Source organism: Sapajus apella, unplaced genomic scaffold (genome assembly GCF_009761245.1).
Source record: "Sapajus apella isolate SASKATOON/1434 unplaced genomic scaffold, GSC_monkey_1.0 scaffold6, whole genome shotgun sequence".
In the NCBI taxonomy this organism is placed as follows: Eukaryota; Metazoa; Chordata; class Mammalia; order Primates; family Cebidae; genus Sapajus; species Sapajus apella.
The window spans coordinates 20,237,994-20,253,546 of NW_022436946.1; the positions used below are offsets into that span (position 1 = coordinate 20,237,994).

General features: G+C 35.2%; 1 protein-coding gene across 5 annotated transcripts in view; it reads left to right on the plus strand.

Moving 5' to 3' along the window:
• Positions 1 to 12,484, plus strand: part of TMEM244 (transmembrane protein 244) — a 32,840-nt gene extending 20,356 nt beyond the window's left edge. For 3 of the 5 annotated variants that reach the window (XM_032274819.1, XM_032274822.1, XM_032274823.1), the window contains 3 exons: positions 1,746 to 1,871; positions 3,600 to 3,644; positions 9,332 to 12,484. In XM_032274819.1, the coding sequence (XP_032130710.1) occupies positions 1,746 to 1,871; positions 3,600 to 3,644; positions 9,332 to 9,426 (266 nt within the window). In that variant the 3' untranslated portion in view covers positions 9,427 to 12,484. Of the gene's footprint in view, positions 1 to 1,745; positions 1,872 to 3,599; positions 3,645 to 6,365; positions 6,581 to 9,331 lie in introns of those variants that run through there. The other 2 variants (XM_032274821.1, XM_032274820.1) reach the window with 2 other exon arrangements.
• Positions 12,485 to 15,553: the final 3,069 nt, after the last annotated feature.

Sequence of the window (15,553 nt, forward strand, 5' to 3'; positions counted from 1 at the left end):
GTAACCTCAAACTCCTGCACTCAAGAAATCCTCCCACCTCAGCCTCCTGAGTAGCTAGTACTATGGGGCACACTATTATGCAAGGCTAATTTTTTAAAAATTCCTTTTAGAGACGGGGTCTTGCTGTGTTACCCAGGCTGGCCTCGAACTCCCAGCTTCAAGTGATCCTCCCCCCTTGGCCTCTCAAAGTACTGGAATTACAGGTGTGAGCCACCGTGCCTAGTCAAGGTCTTATGACTCTTAAGCTGTAAAGGCGAGACTTAAAGCTGGTATCTTGACTTCAAATTTTGTATTAGTTCCTTTAATTCATGCCCTATCATAAACAACACATAAGTATTCTCTATTAATAAACATGAATACAGCTTGTGCAAGATTAAAATCAGTACCTCCAAGCAGCTGCAAGTTAACCTATCAAATCTCTAAATGCTGACAAAAGAGGCATCTCTCTTTTCCTACAATAATGTAGTGATTCTGTAAACCAGTGGGGGAGGGAGGAATGAAATGTGATGGAAAGAGATGGTGTCAATATGACACAATAGGACAGTTCTTTCCTTGATATTAGGTGGCAGGACATGCTGAACTGATCTCCACTGGTCAAAGGGATTCCTGCGCAATTGAAAAGCAGTTAGTCTGAATTCTGTATTTAACTTTTGAAACCTGTTAAGTTAAATTAAATAGAATTGAAGAGGAATAAGTGTGAGGTCTTTAAAAAGATTGCACCTGGGGCTTGTGTCCTTGGTACCTCGCTTACCGGCTGCAATCACTGGCTTGCTGGATAATAAATTACTTCTGCACAGGACATAAGGTGATTATTTTATTATTTGCTTTGAAAAATATAGAGTTTGTCTACCTAGATGTATATACTCCTGAATTATCTGAACATGCCACTTATTTCCTGTGCTTTAAAAAGAAAGAAAGGTAATTTTTATGGAAAGTGGTATCATTTACAAAGGGACCTTGGTGGTTTATCACATATATGTCTCTTTAAAGTTTGATGGATCTCCCTTTTGAAACCACGATAGTCTTAAAGATCCATATCAAAGATAAGAGAAAGAAGATTGACCCATCACGTGTTCAGGACTCTTAGAGATTTGTGGTTCTCACTTGCAAATATCCAGCTCTTTATACATGTTCAAGTAAACCACTCTGTCACAGCCCGTGTATTTAGAACAGTGTCTCCATCCATACCTGTCATTTATGAGACTGTCTTTCATCCATGGTTATCCGTTATGTTTCCCAGTGACAATCTGAATGGATCATTTTATTATAAAGATACAAAGGAACTCATTCGCAAGTTAGTCAGTGCTTGGTATCAAACAAATGTTGTAGTTTGATAAACTCTTACATTTGGTTTATTTTTTTTTCATTTCTTAAAATTCAGAACTGTTTTTTTCATTAGTTTTAATATATCTTAAAATGAGATTTGCAATCTGATTACAGATTTGTGCATATTGGTTACATTATAACATTTCTTTATTATATTTCACTTTCTAAAATGTTAAGTACAAATAATGTGAAACAGAAATGATATATATTGTTGTTTTTTTACAAATCTAAGAATTATTAAAAGATAAAATATATTAATCATTTTATCTAGATTTGAGGATTGTTAGGAAACGGAACATCTAAAAAATTCTTACCAAACTTTCTTCTCAGAGTAAGCTTTCCTGGTCTTGTTACTAGTTGTGTTTCAGAATGTGAGTCGCCCTAGTCCCTGATAATCATATTTTTCCTTTTATTTGCAGTTCTTTTAGTTTCAACAGAAGTCACCTACTTTGTTTGCGGATTGCTTTTTGTTCCGGTTGTGGAAGAATGGGTTTGGGATTATGCTATTTCAGTAACTATTCTTCATGTTGCCATCACTTCAACTGGTAAGCAAAATAAAAGAACAGAAACAAGGAGAATGTATTAAATCAGATGTTGGAGCTAAACCACTTCCTGAGTAGAGCTTTGTTGTCTGCATATTCTTGTATGATAGCTAAATGACAAAAACTGATGATGAAAGGTCTTCACTCCTCCTACCAGCCTCACTTTTTTCTACCACTCTTCTCAGAGAGGGTTTTTTTTTTAACGTTTTAAAAAATGTTTTATTTTGAAATAATTTTTAGAGTTACAGAAAAGTTACAAAAATATAACTGAGAGTTCCCATGTACCCTTCACCCAGCTTCCCCTAATATTAACATTTTATATAACCATAGTACAATTGCTAAAACTAATAAGGTAACATTGGTATAAAACTATTATTAGCGAAACTATAGACTTTATCCTGGTTTTCCCTACATAATTTTTCTTTTTCAAGATCCAATTTAATCAGAACTGGACTGAAATAGAGATGTTTCCCTTTCATATTCAACTTGTCACCAACTGGACAAGGTTTGCCCTGTAAGACATATTTTTCCTCCAAAATCCTTCCCTGAGGGCAGAAACTGATCAAAGACTGGGAACTGGGATCCACAGACACCTGTCCAACAATAGTTATTTTAACACAAATACCAGTTCTTAGACTAAGTGGTTTTTATTTGTACCTGTGATTTTTTGGAGTCAGAAGAAAATAGATACAAATTCCAGTCCTACCTCCTTCTAGGGGGGTTATCTTGGACAAGTCACATCTCTCACTTCAGTTCCTTCTTTACAAAATGGAGAAACTGTCTTACATGTGTCTAGCATATAATAATTACTCAGTAAATGACTATTTCATCCATTTGTTCACCCATCCACCCAAAATTTACTCATCCACCATATTTTATTTCTCCCTTACTATACTGCCTTACTTTTTAAAAGCATATCAGTCAAAATATAAGTGACTATCACCATGTGTTATAATTGAAAGTTTATTATTATTTATGGCCAACTTAAATCACCGTCATATTTTCAGTGCCCTGATCTCTTGATAGTATAATCTGTCTCCAACTGAAGAACACACAATTTCCAAATGAACTGCAACTTCCCAGCTTCACTGCTATTAGAGAAAGCCAGTACATTCATCTTTTAGCATTAATTTCCAGAGACACAGACGCTCCCTCAGTAACTCAAAGAATCACTGGACGCCCTGCCCCCAACACTCTGCTTCTGAAGTGCTGTATTTTACTTTAGGGCTTATTGTTTTCTGCAAGACAGCCACTGATTTTTGTAAAAGGGCTTGGAGTATAGGTATTTTAATCCTCAGGATTGAGATGAGCTATAGGTTTTAGACTTAGAAAAGTTGTGAGTTAATGGTCTAACACATGACACTTAGAAAATGTTAAGAAATGACCATAGGACAGAAGTGACTTCAGAGTGAAGTGGTTTGGAATTCCTGAGGGAACTAGGCATTGAGGACTCAGGATGGCCTTAGGATCATCACTTAAAATCAACTTTGGGAGCTGACCTGAGACCCTCACGATTCACAGCATTATTTCTAGGAGGTGTTGTAAAGGTTTGGCTTAATAACTGAACTTTTAGACCAGGACTGAAGTACAATTTGGGGCTACTTGATTTCACGAATATGGATGAACTTTCTCTTTGATGGGTGAATATGATTTGACCAAACAGAAGTATTTCTTCTTGAGTAAAAAATAAAAGGGCATGTTTTGAAACTAAACATTTTTTTTCTATTGCAGTTATGTTGGAATTCCCCTTGACATCACATTGGTGGGCTGCTCTAGGTACATTGGAATTTTTTGTTTAGATTCTCTAATGCACAGAAATAATGTTAAATAGAATAACTTTGGAAATAGATTTGATTCTCTCACAGATTTTATAATTATTATCTAAGATAATAATATCTAAGATAATTAAAAAAAAAAAAAAAAAGTTTTACTGAAGATGGATGCCACTGGTTGTCTCTTTTGGCCCAAATATATTCTCAGGCCAACCCAGATACCATCCATGGGAGAGATGCTACCGTCATAACATGTATTGGAAACAAAAATACATTGGTAAATAGACATGTAAGAAGTATAATGGCCAAGTGTGATGGCTCACGCCTGTAATCCCAAGACTTTGGGAGGCCAAGGTGGGCAGAAGTCAGGAGTTTGAGACGAGCCTGGCCAACATGATGAAATCTGTCTCTATTAAAAATACAAAAATTAGCGATGGCCTGCTTGTGGGCACCTGTAATCTCAGCTACTCAGGAGGCTGAGCCAGGGGAATCATTTGAACTTGGGAGGTAGAGGTTGCAGTGAGTTGAGATTGCACCACTGCACTCCAGCCTGGGAAAGACAGAGCAGACTCCATCTCAAAAAAAAAAAAATGTACAGCATACTCTACTTCTCCTTTTGGTAAAATTTGAATTTATGAAGCAATGACTGATGTTGAGCAATAATGAAGGAGCCAGAGTGAAAGCCAGAAAGACTCTATATTCTGGCAAAGTCTTCGTTAAGCCATACATTTTTTTAGCTTGCCTCCAAGACTTATCTGCACCAGTTTTTTTCCCCCTTTCTTCGCCTCTCAGTTTTTCATTATAGTAGGAAATAAGACCTGAGTTTCCATGAGGAGGGAAACCAGAGCAGATATAACTTTCTTTAAAAAGTGTTTTAGGGACAAATTTTGCACTTTTAATGGAATCTGCATACATCCTTGATTATATGCCCGGGGGAGCATCAAACGTTCCACTGTAAAAACAGGTTGACTGGGTAGATTCAGAAATAGTATGAGTTTCAGGTACACACGGACCTCATCCCAAACAATACAGTTCCTTTTCTTTCCTCTTCTGACATCTCTTGAATCTATTCACAGAGCTTCATGATGCTCTTACCTCTTATTATGGGACTATATTTCATTTATATTCCTATGTCCCAAGACACAGTTTTGTCAAACTTCTTATTGTTCACAACTTATCTAAATGAACTCTCTAGTAACATTTACAGATCCTCAAAAGGTTGAATTTTTAGAAGGACAAAGAGGTTGAAACCTGATTTATAGATCACTGGAGGGAACTGCCCTGTGTAGATGAATTCAGGTGAAATAGTCAAGGCTCAAGCTATACTTCAATGAATTAGAAAATTATGATGCAGGAAACAGCAACAAAAATGAATGTGTATTGAAACTAGCAAAGTGTGAAAAGAGCTTCCAGGTAAGGAACTAGGAACATAAGAATATACAAAGGTAAATTAGCCTCCATGCTTTTTTTTCCCGTATTAATACAAAGAACCTAGAAGTATATCTTAGAGCAGGATTTCTCAGATTGTAATGTACATAATGCATGCAGATCACCTAAAGATCTTGCAAAAAGGTCATCAGTCTGGGTAAGGCCCAGGCTAGGCTGGCACTGCTGGTCTAGAAACCATACTTGGAGCGACAATAGCACAGACATTGTTCTGAGCCTTTTCATTCTCTTATGCAACCACTAAGTTGAAACAAAGTCAATAAATTTTATGCCTCTATAGTATTTTCAAGCTCTTAACAATTGAGAAGTTCTTCAAAGAATCTAACTTTAATCGCCCCTCTTGTTTTTTAAAATCACCATTTTCTAGAATTGAAGTAGCCAACCACATTTAGCTCAGTCTTAGTTCTAAGAAATTCAGTCTAAATCGGATTATGTTTTCCATGAAATGTGGAAATAAAACATTCTATTTTATGAAACAGGAAAATCAAGATACAAAACAGCAGACATACAGAAAATGAGACTGTTACAATATCACTTTTACTTACTTTCTTCCTTAATCATATTATGTAATGGTAACTAGAAATTCAGGAGAAAAATGCAACATTATAGTATTAACACTTATTTGTGTTAGTAAACTGCCACACAAGCCTGGCATGGTGGCTCACGCCTGTAATACAAGCTACTTGGGAGGCTGAGGTGTGAGGATCTCTTGAGACCAGGAGTTTGAAGCGGCAGTGAGCTATAATGTCACCACTGCACTACAGCCTGGGCAACAGAGTGAGACTCCATCTCTAAAAAATAAAAAAAATAACAAAAAAAAGTTAATACAAGTAAATGTAAAGCAAAGTTGGATGCTTCTAAACAGATTTCAATATTTGTCAAATATGAAAAACATTTAGTTCCAAATCTGTTGCATCTGGCTTTCAAATATAAGGATCATATAATCTTTTTCTAAATCGCTCTTAATTGATTTGGCAATAATCTTGTCTAATATCTTCAATCTGTTCTGACAACAGCATGCATACCCAAACATATTCTGGAATTGCCACTCAATTTTAATGGACTATACAATATTAATAGTACTTACCACTTATTGATTTGCATAATATGAACCAGGGACATTGCATTTATCTCACTAACCTTTATTACAATCCTGTGAGATAAGTATTATATTCCAATTTAGCAAACGTAAAAACCAAAGCTTATAGAATCGGATAATTTAGGAGGATTTTCACAGTCACTAAGGTGTGTCCACTAACCAGCCTTTCCTTCAACATAGATGGCCACCCAGAGATACTTCTGCATAGAATCCCGAGGCTGCTACTGCACAGATGTGATGCTTGCTGCCTCTGTGATGGGTACACACTCTAAAATAAAGAATATACAGGCTTAAGAGCAGAGCTGACAGAAATTGAGAACACCATTTAGGCAATGTGATGAGTAAAAAGAAATTGAAAAGAAGATAGATTGGGCCGGGGACAGTAGCTCACGCCTGTAATCCCAGCACTTTGGGAGGCCGAGGCAGGCAGATCACCTGAGGTCGGGAGTTCAAGACCAGCCTGACCAACATGAAGATACCCCATTTCTATTAAAAATACAAAATTAGCTGGGTGTGGTGGTGCATACCTGTAATCTCAGCTACTCAGGAGGCTGAGGCAGGAGAACTGCTTGAACCTGGGAGATGGAGGTTGTGGTAAGCCACAAGAACAAAACTCTGTCTCAAAAAATAACTAAATAAAAGAAGATAGACTGGTCAGTTAGTGTCACAAGACATAGTAAGACTTCCCTGTTGCTTTCTAGCTCTGTGACCGTTGCTTTCAAAGCACATAGAGGCAAACATACAAGATATGACTTGGGAAAGAACATACAAATCGTCAAAGGAATTGTTTCTAAACTCAACTGGAAAATAGCAAATGCTGCTTAGCCTTTTGAAAAGAAAATTATGGAATGGTTTAATTTTCATTCAAGTATCAAACAAAAATATTTTAAGAACTAAAATGTCCATAATAAAATATTCAGTCCCCACTGCAGTGCCTGGCACACAGTAGAGCATTAATAAATATTTATTGTGTAAGTATGGGGAGAATTAAATGAGATAAAATTAAGGAGCAGAGATTTTCCTGGCATGTAATGAGTATATTTGGGGTCCTGACAGAGAGCACACTCCAGTGGACTATCAGGAAAGGCTATTCAGTCTTCACCATGGGAGGGTTCCAAAAGAACACAGACAATTGACTGTTGTGAATAATTATACATATATATATATATACACACACATATATATATAGTTATGTATAATTATATATAGCATTATAAATATATGCATATTACATATTAGTTACATAATTATGTATTTCTATATAAAGATGGAGGAAAATATTTTTCTGTGGGTCAGGTAATTAAACCAAAAGACTTCAAAAACTTTATTATTCTAAAACTATGGAGAATAACATGCTGGATATATTTGTGACACCTTCACTTTTCTTCATGTGTGACATTACTGACTTTATGGTAGCAGTACAGGAAGAGTGAAATTATATTTTTTCCCCACAAAGTGAACTGAGTTCATCAATCATATATCTAGTAAGGAAATTAACCGAGTGAAAGTGAACTTTTCTAAAGCTTTTTGTTTCGCTTAAGCCAGATGTTGACCACAATGATCACAATATCTAGTCACATTATCTGTTTAGAGTACTAGCATTATTTAGATTGCTTATTGGCTTCTTCACTAGAGTTTAATTCTCCTTATCTTGCATGTCTGTAAAGTCTTAGATGAGTGATTTTCTCCGGTATTATTTAGTATGTACAGAAAACACATGTAGATAGTACTGAGGTTTTATTTTGCATGTCTTTCAAAGATATAAATTTTTACTACATCAGAAAAGGTACTGAAAGAAGTGCTATAAGCATAAGTGAAATGACTTTTTCTCTCCAAAAACAAGAACTTATAACTTTTGGATATTATTTGTAATACCACAGAATTTACTGTGCCTTAGCCAGCTTAGGCACATGGCATATGCCACCTTGATGCCAAGAAGAGTCAAGTTAAGCATAATGGAATGGCCAATTCAATTTGCTAAGAGTTGGATGACTATTTTGGTTCAATAACTATGGTTGAATTACTTACAGTTGCTGCAGCTGAGCATGGTGGCTCACACCAGTAATTCCAGCACTTTAGGAGGCCTAGGCAGGTGGATCACTTGAGGTCAGGAGTTTGAGACCAGCCTGGCCAATATGGTGAAAGCCATTTCTATTAAAAATACAGAAATTAGTCGGGCATGGTGGCATGCATGTGTAATCCTAGCTCTTCAGGAGGCTGAGGCAGGAGAATCACTTGAACCCAGGAGGTGGAGGTTGCAATGAGCTGAGATCATGCCACTGCACTCCAGCCTGGGTGACAGAGCAAGACTCCATCTAAAAAAAAAAAAGAAAACTGCAGGGTGACATTTGAGCTAGACTTCTTATTTTTTTTCTTTGAGTGAAAAAATTTAAATGTAAGAGAACAGTGGTTACACGGTTGGGAAATTCTATCTCATGGTCTCACACTGGACATGTGTCTTTGTGTGAGGAAGTTGTGCAGACCTGTCAGAGTTCTTAACTCAGGAAAGTTTACCTTTTATGGGAGTTATGCTATTACTGCCACACAGAGAACAGCAGATTTATGAAAATTGTGTAAGACCAGATCAATATTTTAAAACAAACAAGAATCACTAGGTCAATGAAATCAGAACCAAAGACATTTTTGTAAAACCAAATAGTTTAGAATCTCAGGTAGGTGAGATTCTGGTTTTTAAAATATATTTTTATACTTGAAATATTTCCCAAGTTAATGGGCATGCTTTCCTTTTAAAATTAGAGGGAAAGTACTTTGGAAAAACAATATATTTTAAACAACCACAAAACAAACAAATGGCAGATTGAAGAGCTAAAAGAATTGAGAATCATGAATTCCTTGGCATATGCTTTGACTCCATTGCCTTTGATTTCTGAGTTTTAAGCATTCCTTACTATCATTTGACAGAACCATGCACCTATTCCCCAAAGGAAGTTTTAAATTGCAACAATTTACCATCCTTAGACTATATACCTACCCTCTCTTAGCTGAATCTATAAACTATTCTATTTCAAATGCTATGTCAGTTTCAGAAACATTATTTTAGTCATGACAATTGTTCTTATTCATAATCTCACCATGAATTATTCATTATTGATAGTTAACCAACTATCTCTTTCATTTACTTGCAGGATCCGGCTTAATTTCAATGATATGTGGAGGCCAGATTTTAGCATACTGTTTGTTCAAAGACAACTTTATCTATCCAGATCTGGATAATTTTTAACAGAACAGTTGAATTAATTTGCCTTAGAATTTCTGTATTATTACATACATTGTGTTAGAGCCAAATTTTATTCCTTGTTCAAACTTACATTCAAGGTTAAATGTATTCAGTATAAAAAGAAGTTAATGGAGTGCAGAACAACTCAAGTAAAAAACTTCATAAGAAACATGTTGAAACTTTTAACCTGCAGTGTTTCCCAAAGTGTGTTCCATAAAATGCCAGTTCTAAAAGATGTAATATTGCTGTGCAAAGGAGAAACAATTTCATGTTTATACAGTATGTGGAATCCTGGGTTTAGGTAAAACAGACTTATTTATTTCAGGACTTCTCTGAATGTGTATTTATTTATTTTGAGACAGGATCTCACTTTGTTGCCCAGGCTGGAGTGCAGTGGCAATAATCAAAGCTCACTGCAACCTCCAACTCCTGGTCTCAAGCAATCTTCCTGCCTCAGCCTCTTGAGTAACCAGGACAACAGGCACCTGCCACCACACCTGGCTAAAATCTTTAACATACTATTATGAACAAGCCATCCCTAAGCTATAGTGTACATTATGCACTGTTTCTTAAACGTATTTGACCAGGGACACACTTTAGAAGCTGCTGATATATACTGTGGAAACTATAATGTAGTAAGAGGGCAGATTCAAACCTAATGTGAATCCCTGCAACCAGAATTACATTCTATGATTAGCCTCTGGTATTTGTTCTCTGTTAGAGCATTTCTTATGAAATTATTTCCTTTTTTTAGACTGTGGTCTTCTAACACAGTGCTTTTCAAAATTTAATGTGCCTTTGATTTATCTGAGGATCTTGTTAACAATGCAGATTTTGGTTCAGAGGGCAGGAATGGGGCCTAAGATTCTGAATTTCTAGGGGCCTAGGATTCTGAACTTCTAGCCATTCCCAAGAAATGCCAGTGCTTGGACCATACTTTGAGTAGCAAGGGTCTAAGCAATTGGGATCATATTTTTTTTTAAGTTGGCATAGTTCTGTATCACCAGTCCTCTATTTTAAAAAATGATTATTATTCCATAAATGCCTGTTGAATTGGGCGTAAAGTGAAGTGAGTTAAGTTTTTATAACTGTGTTAAATATTTACCACATTCTAATGTAGTTAAAGTATCTCCTGATATAAAATAAGTGCCTACTATGGTAACAACTAAAATATAAGGATAAGAAAAGGGACAGGAAAGCAGCACTCCCTCAAACACACACCTACACAAATGAGAAACTAAACCAAACCATTGCCGAGATTTTTCTCCTGAGTCTTTTCGCCCTAGAAATGCATTTCTTCCACAAAGGCATTCATTCTCCCAATAAAAAATGTCATGCTGATTTTCTGTATTTTATGTGTCCTTCCAAAAACTGCGATGTATTGATCAGTTGCTAGTTTAGAAAAGATAAACTTACCAGGTACATTTAAGCTTGAAAATATGACACTGCTCCTTTCTTCTTTCTCACATTACTTGTCACATGAACTTTTGTATCCCATCCATTATTCCCATTGTTCCAGTTAATTTCTTCCAAAATGTTTGGTCACGGAAGTAACAAAATCTGCAGTTCACCTAATCAGTGAAGGGACTATGAATTCCTATGACTGATGAAGATTTTTATATCTTTTAAGGAGGGCAGCATAGGATAGCTATGAAAGTGCCAGCAATATGAGCTTTGATTCTCCAATGAAAACTCCCATTGACAGCACACAGGAAAAAGTGCCTTGCCAGAGAGACAACGAAACTCAGTTCTGCTCTGTGCAAAGTGCAGACATTAAACAAACCATGAATACACTGATGAGGAAGTGTGCCCCTGTAAAACTCACACCCTTGGAAGAAAGTTGCAGAAACACTAAAACTGTCTAAATACATTTGTTAATTAAAAGAGATTTGGTTGATTAAGCACCTTTTAATATAATGAGAATTAAGTTCTACTAGTAAATTAGAATAACAATCTCTCCAGACTCAGAAGACCTTAATATCTTGTCATTCTGTAGTGTAGCTTAATTAGCATGTTTATTTCCAGGATTAGAAATCCACCTGCTCAGGAAATTACTATTATGTTACTCCTTCATTTTATTTCTTCTGATCATAGGAATAACCTGTGCTTTTCCTCTTTTACTCATTAAGATGATTACCATTGTCTATTTGATGACATCTCTTGACACAAAACAAATTTAAAATTCAATGAGAACACATATTTTTAGCACAAAAATATTGTATATCAAGCATATCCACTAAATATTCACTTTAGTTTTTATTGCTTTAAATGATAAATAAAACCTTCTCAAAGGCCAAGAGTTATGCTTATTTAACTAACTTTTCTAGTGTCCCATATAAAAGCATAAGTTGGTAGAATCCTACCCAGTATTTTGATGCATATTTTTAGTATTAATATTTTCATATTTTTAAGAAGGATAATACTTTAATGTTATGCATAACTTCTTCACAAATATGCTTTAAAGTTATTATACCATTGTGTTATTTTATATTTAAATCCATTCACATACTGCTTTAATTATGTTTTACTTAAAAAAGTTATGTCCCAAATGAATGAACAGTATCTTTTCTGTTGCTGATAATAATCCCAAATATATATATGAGAACTATTTTCACATTTGCAGTATAAAGATCAGATTCCTATCTAAAATTTTATGGTTTTTGTTCAACCAATTTACCTTAATAGCTGAACTGATAAGTTCTAAAGCTGTTTATTATCACTAAAGCTGCAGAGATTATCCTATAAAATTGTGAACATATATAAGATAGATGATTTTGTTTATGATAAATATCTTACAGAAGAACAAAAGCACTTCCTAATTTGTTGCTTTATACACCTTAGAAACATGAGTTGCTAGGTAAGTAAATGCATAACAAAGCATCCATTGATATAGCTTTGGTAAAAATTGTCACAAAAGGAAGAAAATGCAACATGGTTTATACGAAGATAATGTAATTATTCTATAGAAAATTTCAACTTTGTAAAAAGTTATCAAATATGTAACTATTTGGGAATATTTCACATTTATAATAGAGGGCAATAAAATTACAACTTTTCCATGTATTTTTTCTTACTTAGCCATCTCTTACATTTTCTTTTATTCTATAAATGTTTTTGGTTGTTTAGTAACAAGAAGCTCAAATACATCCTAAAAAACAGTTAATTACCACTTGACTTCCTTCTTAGTGAAGAATATTGACCACCACCATTCCCACATACCCAATAATTCAAACAAACCAGAAATATTATTTCAACTAATTATTTTAAATGACACCTTTGTAAAATATCAAATTGTTAATCTAACCAATATTTTAAAAGTTGGTATAACATTTTGTTATTTAAAACTTTTATATTTTTATTATGCCTGTGTATTTCTTGTACATTAACACTCTTAGAGAGTACCACAGTATTATATTCCTTATTGTTTAAAAACAAAAAAATACAAAAAATGTGAAGAAGAAAATCAAGTTAACTCATAGTCTTACAATTTAGAGTTAAGATAATCTCAGTCAGCATTTCTGTATGTGTGTGTATATGTCTATGTGTGTGTGCATTATTTGAATACTTTGGATTATACTGTAGTTTTAAATTCTACTTCTACAAAACTTAATGTTATATTCTAAACATGTTATTAAAAATATTTCAAACAGCTGTACATTATTCTGTGATATAATTTATTTAATAGTTCATATTGATGCTTGAATTTTTTGTATTTTTTCTCACATTAAGTAGATACACCTTAGATAGGTCTTCATTTGCATTCTTGGATATCTTTTTAAATGAATCACTAGAAGTAGAATTATTAAGTTCTATGGTGTGACAATCTTTTATTATTGAAAAATATTTCCAAATTGCTTTTCAGAAATGCTGTACTTATTTATTCTCCTCTCAGAAGTTTGAGCATAAACACTTTGCTATATCCTTCCAACATTAAGAATGATTATTTTACACGATTAATATGCATCTAACAATTATATTTTTATGAAAATAATACCAACTCCAAAGTTGTTGCAAAAAACTGATTTGTGTAATTGAAACCTAAATTAAGGTGATTAGTAAGCCAAATCTAATTCAGAAGAATTTAATTTCATTCTACTTCTGAAGTAGCCTTTAACAACAAATATGGATTAAATGCCACTCTGCACAGGATGCCGGTTACCCATCCATCTACGTAGCTATTCATGTAACTAGCCAACAAATATTTATTGAATGCCTCCTATATGTCAGTCAATTTTGCTAGGTCCTCTAATATCATGCTAGTCACTATGGGAAATATAAAAGCAAAGGACACATCTGATTTTTTTCCCAGCTCCCATCTTTTGGTTCACCTAAGCATATCATGTCTCAAGAGGTGGGGAAAGGAAGATAGAAAGGAGGAAGCTTGTGTTGGAACCCTACCCCTATCTCTTATTAACTGTGTGATCCAGATGAATCTTTTTACCTAAACTTACAAGTGAATGGTACTTGTTAAATTACATAACATCTAGCATGGTCAAGTGTAACAGGTAAAGCAGTGTATCTAGTAATTGTAATATCTGTAACTAACTGCTTTTGGGTAGATGATAGGGCATAAAAGGAGGAGAGATTTAAGCTATTTGAAGGCGGGAATATGGTTTTGTTCATTGTTATATAGCCAACTTCTAAAACAGTGTCTGGTACATATCAAGTGCACAATAAATATTTGTTAAATGAGGAGGAAAAAAAAGTTCATTTTTCCTTGCTTCAAAGCAGTCAGCTACAATCCATCAAATTAGTTGCAAACTGGAAGACTCCAGGGAAGTATCAAACACAGGCACACCTGGGAAGGGACTGATCATTGAACCGATTCAGCCAATCAAAAGTCTTTAATGTCCTAAGGAAAAGACATGCATAGATTGCCTTGGAGAAAGAAGATATCAAGTAGCAAGGGAGTAAAATGTTTAAACCCAATGTAATTGGACACATTGTACATTCCCAGTACTCCTGTTGAGAGCAGACTCAGCAAAAACAACATCTTAAATTCTCAACTCATTAGTGAGTAAAGCATATTTTACGCAAGGTTTTTCGGGGGAGGTGGAAGAAGGGATTGCATTGCACTTGACAAAGCATACTGCTTTAGCCCTTCATTAGACATCCTGGCTCTCTCCTCTAGCTGCTGCTAATTGCCATATCTCTTTTCCCTTCCTTGCCTTCTCTCCACACAGCCTCTAAAAAACACCTGTATGTTCCAAGCCAGGCAGATCAGACCACCGCCAATTTATACAGGCAATCGAAGTAAAATCCTTAGCTGACCAAAGAACAACTATTCTTTGTTCTCCAATCTTGTTCCTTCAGAGTATCACTTTGTCCTATCCCAAAGGACCTTCCAAGACAGTCACCTTATCAAAAGATATCAAGTCTCTTCTCAGGGCCAAATTTTGCTGCTGGAATGGAAATATTCTATGTATGTTGTAGAACAGTTCTAGCCAATAGCACTTTCTGTAATGATAAAAATGTTCTCTGTCTATGCTTTGTTACACAGTAGCCACTAGCTACATATGGCTATTGAGCTCTTGAAATGTTGCTACTGTGATTGAGGAGCTGAATTTTTAATTGTTAATTTAAATTTAAACCAGTTGCTACTGCATTTACCAGTGCAGATCTAGAGGATCTCCTTGTCGTTTTACAGGGAAAAGTTAGTAGCATCTGCAGATATTAGAATTCCCAGTCAGGCTCAGCTTGAGGCTGAGTTTTTAAGGGCAGAAAGATCCAATCTGGAGAAGAAGCATCAGTGGTAATCAACTTCCATAGTCAAAACTAGATTAATCTTCCTCTTCTCTGGGCACTTACTGTTTGTGATTGCAGTGGAAAATGAGAGGGAAAAAGATCCATCAGTTACACAGTGACAGAAAAAAATCCAGATGGAGATGCACAAACTGGACACTGCCTTGGTGTGGGGGCAGAGTCAATTCCATGGCCTGGGGTGGCACAGACACACAAGCACTTGAGCAATCTCAAAGTGGCTTATAAAAAGTCATTGTCTGTCATGGATAACATTTACCAGAAGACAATCAAATGGACAAAAGCCCAAGTGGGACTAGGAATGAACGCCATTCCAGCTTTCCAGAACTCAGGACATTCCAAAAGAAAAAGTACACAAATCCCAGAGACA